This window comes from Oryctolagus cuniculus, chromosome 14 (genome assembly GCF_964237555.1).
Source record: "Oryctolagus cuniculus chromosome 14, mOryCun1.1, whole genome shotgun sequence".
NCBI classification, from domain to species: Eukaryota; Metazoa; Chordata; class Mammalia; order Lagomorpha; family Leporidae; genus Oryctolagus; species Oryctolagus cuniculus.
In genome coordinates, this window is record NC_091445.1 from 16,436,371 (window position 1) to 16,448,464 (window position 12,094).

The 12,094-nt window shown below is 34.5% G+C and overlaps 1 protein-coding gene across 12 annotated transcripts in view; it reads right to left on the minus strand.

Annotated features, from left to right (window-relative positions):
• The window catches only part of ARB2A (ARB2 cotranscriptional regulator A), a 472,110-nt gene that overhangs the window by 196,630 nt on the left and 263,386 nt on the right, over positions 1–12,094 (minus strand). For all 12 annotated transcript variants that reach the window (XM_008261940.4, XM_051853996.2, XM_051853992.2 and 9 more), the window contains one exon: positions 8,101–8,220. In XM_008261940.4, coding sequence (XP_008260162.1) covers positions 8,101–8,220 — 120 coding nt within the window. The remainder of the gene's footprint in view (positions 1–8,100; positions 8,221–12,094) is intronic.

Sequence of the window (12,094 nt, forward strand, 5' to 3'; positions counted from 1 at the left end):
CAAGTACTGGAAGATCTCACTCTTTCTAATATATAGATAAGACTGTGTGCTTTTGACTTAAAGGTAATGCTGGAACAAGTTAAAATCATTGGGACTACTGGAATGTGATGAAGGTATTTTGCATATAAGAAGGACATGAATTTTGGGGACCTGGAGTACTTATGGACAGTACGTTTGTGTCTCTCCAAAATCCTATGCTGAAATTCCAGTCCCCAGAGTGATGGTATTAGGAAGTAGGGCCTTTGAAGTCGGGGTAAATAAGTTTAGATGAGGTCATGCAAGTTGAGTCCCATGATGGGGGAGATTAGATCTCTCTCTCTCTTCCTCTCTCTCTCCCTCTGCTATGTGAACACATGGGGTGATGGCAACTGTCTACAAGACAGAAAGTGGGCCCTCACCAAAGGTATATCTGTTGACTTACACCTTGATCATAGACTTCCCAGTCTCTACACTGTGAGAAATAAATGTTTGCTGTTTATGCAAATCAACAGCAATTTTGTTATAGTAGCTGGAAATGACTAAGAAAATCAATAAATATTTAAGTAGGCAAACTAGTTTCTGAAGGAAATGAGATTTATTCAAATTGATCACAGAAAACTTCACTGAAGTTTGGTGTTAGACTTAGGTTTAGCTACTTCACTTCAATAGAGAAGATGTTGTCATCTTAGTTGAATTCCTGCATTTACTAATCAATTTCCATCAATGGTTCTTCCAAGTATCCAAAATTTCAGGGACACAGACTATATCTCCCACACAACAGAGGATATTGATTTTTTCTGTTGTTTTTTTTTTTTTTTTCCATTTCACTCTTGTCATCTTCTTTTCACTATCATGTGGCTTTATATCAATGCCTAGGCCTTACTTTCTTCATTCTGAATCAACATAGAGCCATCTGATCTCTATTTTACTACAGCAATGACAGTAGGTTGGCTCTTGAAAGCCTTTCCTAGAGGGAATGTAGAAAACTTCAACTAATAATGGGTCTGTTCTTACTATTCTTTGTAAGGCTTCCCTCAAAATTCCCCACCACATTGACACTTCTGATTTAACATCTCGAATTGAAAAGGGTTTCTAGAGAACAATAAAAAGCACCTAACTTCTGTCTAATAAGTCTAATACCTATTAAATACTTCACTCAAATTAACTCCAGGGAACCAGATAGACTCACACTCAAAGCATACAGGATCTATGGTAAGCTAAGACTTAAGAGAACAAAGGCCAAAGCTAGATCTCTTCAAAGGTCATACTTATAGAGTAGAGGTTGCATTCAGGAGGAGCTAACTCAGTTGCAGAGGTTGACTTTCAAGGTAGTAACAGTTAAGTTGTCACTAAGTAGATGGCTAGCAAGTGTGGTAAGCTTGAATCATGAGGCTTAATCTAGCTACAATGAACAGAAAATTAGGCAAAAATAAATCAACACAATACAACACAACACCCATCCAGATTGGAAAGGAAGAAGTAAAGTTTTTTCTATTCAGAATTGATATATTTATGAATGTAGAAAATTCTGAGGAATCTATAAAATAAAATAAACAAAGCTATTAGAATGAATAGTTCAGCCAAGATTTCAGGAAACAAACCAATATATAAAAATCATTTTCCTATACACTAGTAATAAACTATGAAAATGAAATTGAAAACAATTTACCTCAGAATAGCACCAAAAAGATTTAGCAATACATTTCACAGAAAAAGTCTAAAACTTACACATTTTAAAAGCTATAGAAAATTTTTTGAAAGACCCAAATAAATGGAAAGAAAGCCCATACTCATGGATCAGAAGATTAATTCACGTTACAAAAGAAAAAAAAACTATTTAAATTGGAATTTTTCAAAATTAAGACTTCAGTACTTTAAATAACATCATCAAAAAAGTGAATTGGTAACCTACAAAATGGGAGAAAATATTTGCAATCAAATATTTGGCAAGGGAGCTGTATCTAGGATATATAAAGAATTCTCAAAAATCAACAATTAAGGGACCATCACTGTGGTATAATGGGTTAAGCCACTGCCTGCAATGCTGGCATCCTACAGGGGTGCCAGTTTGAGTCCCAGCTGGTCCACTGCCAATCAGCTCCCTGCTAATGTGCCTGGGAAAACAGTAGAAGACAGCCCAGGTCCTTGGGCCCTTGCCACGCACATGAGAGACCTAGAAGAAGCTCCTGGCACCTGGCTTCAGCTTGGTCCAGCTCTGGCTATTGCAGTCATTTGGGTAGTGAACCAGTGGATGAAAGATATCGCCCTCTCTACCCTAACCCTCTCTTGCTAACTCTGCTTTTCAAATAAATAATTAAAAAAAAAAAACCAACAATTAGATAGCAATCCAATTAAAATAGACAAAGTATTGAATAGAAATTTCTCCAGAGAAACATAGAAACAGAAAACTAGCACATGGGAAGATGGCCAACTTCATCATTAGAGAAATGAAAACAAAAACCACAGTGAGACACCACTTCACTCTTTCTAGGATTGCTAAAATTTAACAACACACACACAGACACACAAGTGCTGGTTATAGAGAAACTGGAACCCTCATACACTGCCAATGGGATTGAAAGTTTGGGGAATGACGGTGACTAGATCAGGGGTTTCTTTTGGGGTGAAGAAAGTGTTCTAAATTTAGATATTGGTGTTGTTTATAAAACTCTGAAATGCTCAAAATCACAGAATTGTACATTTTGAAGGATGAGTTTTATAGTATGTGAACTATATCTCAATAAAGTTCAATAAACCTCAATTACATCTTGATACAGGTATGTAAATTTCATATCAAATATTAAACAGTTAAAAGATGGGGACCAGAAAAGGTAACAATGTTAAACTAATGACTGGAGATGAAATTGAAAGTCTTCTAGATTTATTCCATAGGTTTCTATATAACATTGAGAGGATAAAATTATAACTTAGCTTAATACTTTTCCATTTTTATTGAAAAGACTATACTTAAAAGTTGAGGAGCTTACAGAGAAGCAATCTTTTCAGTCAGACTGAGAGAAGGGGATACCAGCAGACAGGAGACTTCAGAGACGTAAACCAGAACTGAAAGGGTAACAACTCGCTCTAATGTGAAATAATTGATTAGGCAGAATTCCCCAATAGTCAATAATTAGATGCAGAATATGGAGAGTTAGTTTTGTTATTGTTAAGACTTAAACTCTATACACTGATCAACTCATTGCACAGATGTGTAAGACGACTCATGTTGCCGTGCATAATGCTAGGGGAGAGGGTCGGATAAGAACAGTTATTAGAGGCCTTCAGCTCAAGCTGTTTGTAAGATAAAATGTAAAGATAAAAAGATAATTTTAAAATAAATCTAATTAGTATGTATCTTGTAGTTACACTACAAATGGCAACTTATTCTTACTGAATTCCCCAGAATTTAAAGTTGCTTTGTAAGAACGTTTTAGGCCTCCATTATTTTGATACTAGTATGATGCAGTTTCTCTTTGGTTTTTCCTCCCTTGTTTTACCTTCCCTCAATTCTTCATTCCCAGCAGCCCGACTTTCAGCTCTTCCCGTTGATCACATCAAGCAATTATCCGACCAATATCCAATTTACTTTGTTCTTTGTGGACAAAATATAAAATGATACTTCTTTAAGGTCAGAGTTAACTGGTATCATTAAAGGTTAAAAACTAATGATTTTAGTTCCATTCCATTTTCTCTTCAGTGCAAATGCAAACCACACTCCAGGCAATTTTAAAAGATCCACTGAGAGTAGAGTGAGGTTGAGTGTCCTCACATAGTTATGTCCAAAAGCTAGTCCTCTATCAGTTGCTGAAGGGCAGCTTAGGCTGCCTGGAGGCCAGGGAGCCCAGCATGCAACAATGGCAGGAAAATAGAGTTCCCTTCAGCCCTAATTCACATGCAAGTGAGGTGCCAATCAAGTGCTGACAAGCATGGAGAAACCAAAATCAAAAGTGGGTAGAGATACACTTTCAAAAGAAGCTGTTTTCACACATTTCTAAGTGATGTTTTTAATGGTGGTTATGAATATACCGCTAACAACATGGAGAAAGGAATAAAAGTATTAAAAATAGTAATTGTATATCACTTGAGACGATTCAATAAACTAATGAAATATGTTTACTGAAATTGTAATTCAAGGGATCTTCAAAACATTAATAGGAAATGCTACTATGAAAAAGCTACTCATGGACTTCAAAACTTTTTGCACAAAAATAAACTTATCTTTTAATTCCACCATTTCCATGAACGTTTTGAAGTCCCAACATACGGTTTATTAAAAACATGCACTCATTTTGACTAAGGGAAGAAATGTGAATGGAAGCTGATTTATAGAGCACTGCAAACGGGGAAGGTTAGGTGAGTTCAGAGGGTACTGGGCATTGACAAGGAAAACCAGCTCACGTCTAAATTAAAAAGATATTTAAAGTTACTTGATTTTGCCAAACTGATCATCACCTGGAAAGGTAAGAGCAAAGCACTCTGAATTGGCCAACAAGGGAAGCAATGGAGTCACTTCATCAAAGTGGCTGGAGAAAGAGGACGAAAAGGTCAAAAGCTGCATTCCTATAAAGTGACAGTTAATTTTTTAAAAGTGAGCCTAAATTTTTAACAACTAATATAAAGCAAAAGTAAGCTGCATTATTTGTAGATGTTTTTCCAAATGAACTTGGTAATGCATCCTATTCTTTATCATGTACAAAATAAACTTAAGATAGTAATCTAGGGCTTTGTAAGTGATGGTTTAATAGCTAACTTCACATATTGGCATAGTAAAAATAACACATAACAAAAATAACAAAATAACATTATTTTCATTAATTTAATATAAATTCATAAGATAAACAGTTGCTTCCTTTTGTCTTTAAGGTTTTGGGTTTTTGTCTTTAAGGTTTAATAGCAAGAATCAATACCAGAGCTATCTTTTAAATGTGTATTTTTACTAGAAACACTGAAAATTTAGAGAACTGGAAATCTGATGAGAGCAAAAGCAGTGAAAGGCATATTTTTAGTGTCACTGTTCTCATTATTATAGTAAACTGCATACTGTTTTTATAAGGGTAGACCTGGTCAAATTTCAAGATTTACTACCACAAAGTGAACACTGGTCTTGAAAATCTATCATTGACTATAACATATTCTACAGGAGAAATTCAATACTGTAAGATAGATACAGTCATAAATTAGGCTCTCAGATTTTTTTTCTCAGATTTTAAGAGCAACAATTAGCAAAATCGAAAAGCTCTTCAACTGTTTTGTGCTCTAACTACAAAAGTAATAGATCTGCAGGTGTCTATTAGCCGCACCTTTAATTTTAAACTACAATTACACACACTGCTAATTAAGTAAGGGAAAGATGCATTTCATCAAAGATCTGTTACTTAATAACAGTACTGTTATTAAAGTACTAGAAGTAATTGCATCTACTTGTCACACAGTTTACATTTAAGATAAATTTTCTTGAAATTCATGACCTAAAGGAGGATTTGAACTTGTATGACAAAGGTAGAAACAATTTTCAGGCATTCAAACAGTGAGGCTACAAAGTAAGACTGCACTCTAAGAAGTGTGTATGTGTGTTCATATGTGTAGAATCTTTATTTAGAAGTAACATTTTATGACAATTTTAAATATGGAAATTCTACTGAAACACAAGGAATTTAATGCCCATGGTATACAATGCACTATTGAGACAAAAAATGGTCTAAACCATAATTTAAGCTTTATATGCTAATCATCACAATTCCTTTCTTGATAAAGTTCATATTAAAATTTTGAATCCATGTAAAACAATTTCATATGTTATGCTTGCTAAAAAACCCTGAGAGAATGATTATTTGTCAACATCATAAACACCATGACTCTTCCCCTAAGAATACTGGTGAGAATATGAAAGGTTATTATTCCATTTGAGGCATAAAGCAAAGATTTAAAAGCATTTCAATGTTTGTTGTTTAATAATACTATACTTTAAAAAGTCTTGAAATAGAAACATAGTGGACTTAAACATATTAATCAAATTCGTCAAAAATTAATGTAAACTTCATCAGTGCACACAATGTTATTTGCTTAGACGAATCCATTTGTTTAGGAGAAGAACCATTCTTTCTTCTGATGCCACCATCTGTATGGCCCCACTACATGCCGTAATCAAAATTATTTCACAAAAAGTAGCAAATATAGGAGGTTGAGATATTCGCCATTAATATTTTAAAACCAACACAAGGTATATTACATTAAATAGACTTCTCAGCCCTGGCGTTGCCTGACAGATATGTGATGTGCCAGTGGTTATATTATATTCCTCCTCCCATGCATGTGCCTCCTGCAGAGACAGCAGACTACAGAAGCTGACCCTTACTGAGACCATCTTGTCTCTCTGACAAAGCTCCTTTTTAACTTCTTACTTACTGGTTACTTCCTGTGATGGAGAAAAACTTTAGCTCAGCTTGTGATAATTTCACAGGCCCTGAGGACTCTGACCCTAATAGCCTCAAGGTCAGAAGTCAAGTCTTGTTCTGAAACATCTGTGTGCTTTATATTAAAGTGGAACAAAAGTGGAGAAACATCCACCAGTGTGTGACAAGGACAGGCAGAAGAGGACTGACACACTGGTCATCTGGTAACCCTGGCACCCTAAGTTCATTTGAAAAACTGTCCAAAAGACACTTAAATTCCACAACTGGTGCACAAAAGGTTTTTATAAACTGTGTTAAAGTAAAAAAAAAGGGGAGGGGTGGAGTTATGCTTTATAGAAATCTCCAATTTTATTAGTCTTATAAGCTTTCAGACATTTTAAACCTCTCTACAAGTCAAGAAATTTCATGCTTTGAGTGTAATAGCTTAAAAGAAAAAATAAGCTGTATGTATCTACATCATTGTATACAGATTTACATATAGATATACTGATACAGTGCTTAAAGGGAACAATTTGAAAAACAACATTAAGATTTTCAAAATTACATCATACTAGTGTGTTTAAAGAATATCTTAAGATATCCATTGCACAACTTTTAAAATAAATTAATTAAATGAGCAGAGTTAAAAGTACTTGAAAGTAATGCTTAAAGACTGGGATCAATTTAAAAAGTAAACAATTCAACTTCTTATTCTTAAGATAGCACAAGCATTTACAGATTTAGGCTAGATAAAGTATTCTCAGGTGTCAGGTGTCAGCACCAGTTTTATGTCTAAATCATATGAGTAAGCAATAAGGTGTAGGGAGGTTGAAAAGGCCACAGAAATATATTTAATTTCCATGACAAAGAGAAATACACACCAAAGTCTAGAAACATAGACAATCAATGCTATGCTTGCTTTTAACATTCACTTTGATCTATAAAGATTTAAAATTATCAAATGCACTTTCAACAAATTAGTTTTATTAAAGTGTTGTACTTTCCTGTGATATAAGGGTTCTGGACATCAAGACACAAATTTTTTATCGATGCATGTTTAGTATTGATTACATCACATTAACCATACTGGCACAAGACTGTGATATTTGTAGTACTGCATATGAGACAAAATTCAGAAACTGTGGTAATTTGTTCTATCATGTATACTTAATCTTAAATCACAGAGTCAGATTATTTTGAAACCCCATGATTTTTATGGCCAGACAATATGCTCTATTCAGAAGCAGATGAATGGAAGATTTCTGACATTTTTAATACTAATTATATAAATTCTGATCAAGTACCACATGCTAACCAGTGGGGAAGAAAGTCTACTAAATATTATCAATATATTTCAAACATTTGAAGGGTCTCTTGACATTTCAAATATTGACTGCACAAACCTCAATGGTATCCACACAAAACAGGAAACATAACTTCCATGAAATGTGCAAAAAAGGTGACAATGATGCAGAAATTAGAATATGTAAATAAACAGGCAGAAAGTTTTCTAATCACATTGAAAATCACTGTCAGCATAAAATAAATATCAGAAAATTCTTTGCTTGAAATATTTTTGTTTTCTTCTTTTGTAAAATAATGTGACGGTACCAAAAAGCAAACCAAAGAAAAAAAAGAAAAAAAAAAAAAAAGAAAAAAGAAAAAGAGGGAACAGAGAGAATCAACCTGTAAGGAGACTGGTAGTTAAAGGTGTTAAAAGTACACTTACCAGTTCAACAAAGGCAAGTCCTCCATAGCTGTGAGCAACAAAAAATACATTCTCAGCTGCAGACTGGGCTATGAAATGGTCCCAAACGTAGATGGCATGTTCTTCCGGAGAACCATTTTCCTACAAGCAAACCAAATATATTACTCAGTGTATCTATTACCATAGGACTCAACAATTAAATGATACACTTGCATACACAGCTACAAAGAAATAAGATGGTTATTGCGCATTTAAAATAATAACAGAACTACATAGAGAATTCAAATTAGAGAATAAGTTATTGTTAAAAGTATTGGTCAATTATTGCTAAGCTTAACTGCTACTATAATCTTCTGAAATATTTAAAGTAAGCACATTTTTGAGAGGAAAATTTGTTATACCTTAGATATCAAAGCATATCTAAATACATCAGAATTGTACAGCATAAAGTTATAGTAGTCTTACATGGAACACTAGAGAAAATTTAGTTATCTTCCATATTTATATATATTTATATTACACATATCTTTAAATTATTTGATTTATAAAAATTTAAGTATTTCCATCAGATAAAAATAAGGAGAAAATGAATATTTTCTACAGAAGTTGTTAAAAATACATATAATTTTTTAAAAAAGCATTTTCTATATGTATTTTATTTCTAGAAGAAACTTGAATATATAAACTTAAGGGTTTTTACATTGCTCCCAACTAGCTAAAACCCAATAAATGTGTTTTTCTTGAATTCCAAAATTTCTGTAATAACTTCATTTTGCTATATTTATTTTGATAGCTGAAACATATTGTGGTTAAAACTAAAGCCTGTAATGTGAAAAACAAAAACCAGCTAAATAACACTAATCAAAAAAGAAACTGCTAGGCACTAAAACATCATAAAAAATGTTTCTAGATAAATAATTTTTAGAAAACTTAATACTAAAAAACTAATTTCTTCAGAATGTCATAGATATTAGAAAATAAAAACAAATTATTCAGATTTTCCATTTTAGAAATTTTATAAAAACTTATTGAGGTCCGTATACATGACTTCATTTGCCAACCAGAAGTTACTGTTCCCTAATACCTATCTCTATCCTAAATTTTTCTCCAGAGCTACAAAGCCAGCTGTTCAATGGTCATTGCCTTTTGGATGTCCCATAAACACTTCAGAACCTACCAAAGCAACACAGCACTGAAAAGTTTCTCCAAAAGGTGTGACACCCATGTCTCACTGAAATCTAAGATCACCTTTGGTTTCTCTCTCCCTCAAATTCCATATATAATCAATCATTAAAACCCTGTTGATTCTATATCCAACTGTCTCTTAAATTCATCCACTTCTCTCCATTCTCCTTTCCCATGGCTTAGTTAAAGCCACACCATTTCACAAGTGGATGACGTTAAGATCCCAGTTTCCCTGCCTCAGGGACTGTCCACTTACATGTATCTCTAATTCTGTAGGGAACCATCCTTCAAAAGTACAAACACAAGTTAACTCTTCCCCTGCTTAGAACCTCTCGTTTTCTCACTGCCCTCAGGATGAAAGTTAATTCCTCAAAATGGCTTTGAAGGTGCTTCATAATCTGGCTTTCATCTACATCTCAAACCACCTCTCTCACCATTACTCTGCAAAATACCTCGACCATAAGGCACCTTTCTGCCCCCTGAGAAATTACAGAACACTCTCTGTGTTCCAAATGCAAGGTGCAACTTGCGGTAACGTAAGTATGCCATATTTTCCTGTCTCTGGACCATTTCCTTTATCTGGAAAATGACCCTTGTGTTCTGCCTGAATATCTTCTACTACTTTACCTACATAATTGCTACTTGTCCTCTATGTAAATTTTTAAAAACTTATTTCATCAACTTTAATGGCAGAGCAACAGAAGGATAGAGAGATTTTCCATCTGTGGATTCATTCCTCATGCCCGCAATGGCCAGAACTGCACCAGGCTGAAGCCAGGATCTCCATCCTGGTCTTCCATATGGGTGGCAAGGATCCCAGCACTTGGGCCAAGTTCTGCAGCTTTGCCAGAGTGCACATTAGCAGGAAGCTGGATCTGAAGAGCAGGTGCTAGTATCAAACTGGTACTCCCATGTGGGATGTGAGCATCCCAAGGACAGCCTTTACCCACTGTGTCATAATGCTCACCCCTCCTCCACTACTTGTCATTTAGTACTTAAATGAGATACTATCTCCTCAAGGAAGCCTTCTCTGTCACCATCAAGGCAAAGTAATGTCCTCTAACAACACTTTTGGCATACTATATTGTAATTACTTGTTAGTTTATCAAATTCTTGAGGCCAACAGCTGTGTCTTCCTGTTCATTAATTTTTGGTATAAGGAATGGATAATAAAAACCATTTATTTTCAGGTTGATTACTTACAACCTGGTAGTTATATACTAAAATATAAACATACTTTAGAAGATAATTATTAGCAACATAAATATGAAATTACTCACACTTAAGATGTGTGTGTGTGTGTGTGTGTGCAATGAATAAAAAATAAATCCTTACAAGTAAACCCTTGTAAGGATTTTAGGCTTTGATAATTTAGCTTTCACAAGTTTGAAAAGGAGTATACGGTTATAAAACTCAGGATAGTAAGTAACTCTAAGGAAGAGAGATATTATGACTACAAAATATATTCTAGTGGCTGGCAGGGTTTTCTTTTCCTAAACTTATTTGAGAGACAGAGTACGAGAGAGATCTCCCATCTTCTGTTTTACTCTCCAAATGCTCAAACTGTCTGCAGCTAGAAGCAAGGAACTGAGCATTCAATCCATATTTCCCACACTTGTGGCAGGAACCAATTATTTGAGCTCTCTTCCCTGCTTCTTAGGATCAGCATTAGCAGGAAGGTGGAATCAGGAGCCAGAGGTGGGATACAAACCCGGGTACTCTGATTGTAGATGCAGTTGCCAAGCTAAACAGCTGTCTCCAGTTTACCACTTAGATTCTTTATAGTTATTATTTATACTGGCCATGTATAGTCAGTACTTTTCTGTAGAAATACCATAATGGACACAAAATTTATTATACAAACTTCTGAGAATGAGGAAACATAATTGCTTACAGGAACAGAACTGTAAAAACAAAAGAGGGAGAGACTTAACAGAATTTCTACCATTGGCAGAACAATCTTAGACCTGTGATGGTCCTAAATATCCAATGTACGTATAGATTAGATTACTGTCTACATTAAGCTCTGTGATGGCCCCGACTCCAGCTTCCTGTTACTGTAGACCCTGTGAGGCAACAGCTGATGGCTTAAGTCATCGGGCCATCCATGTGGGAGACCTGGATTGAGCTCCTGGTCAGCTCCAGCTCAGCCTTGGCCTTAGTGCGCATCTGGGGAGTGAACCAGCAGTTAGAAGATTTCTCTGTTTCTCTCTGTTGAAAAAACTAATCAAACTTTAAGGGAATATGTAGACATCATTTATAATCATTTGCCTGTCTTATTGCCAGGTTTAGATCTAAAATACTGCAAAATATTGTTGCTCAAGGTTGCCTGCTGGCCCTATCATTAGCCATGGTAGCTCAAAATAAGCCCAATTCTATTTCATTATTTCTTCTCTATCCTACTTGTTTTTTAATCTATCAAGTTACTTCTTCCTTCTGCAATGTAAGCAACTTGAAGACAGATTATCTTTTGGATTCAAACTATAAATATAAACATGCTATTGACACACAGTAGGTTACTAGCAACTTTAGTGTGACCAGCAATGAAACTGTGGACAAAATGATATGAGCTGCATTTTAAAAATCAAAATGAAGGAGTATTTAAATTCTAATTCATCAACCTAGCTTCTACTTATCTGGAATACAGCAAAAGTGCTCAAAGATATTCATCACTGTCTCCTATATCATAGCAATACTCTGGATAAATAATAAGTATCCAATAATGTAAAAATAAATATTTAAATACATTATACTATTTCTTTGTCTGAGGAAATAGTATGTAATATTACATGAATTTAAAATGTAACATATGCAATTCATCTGATTTTAT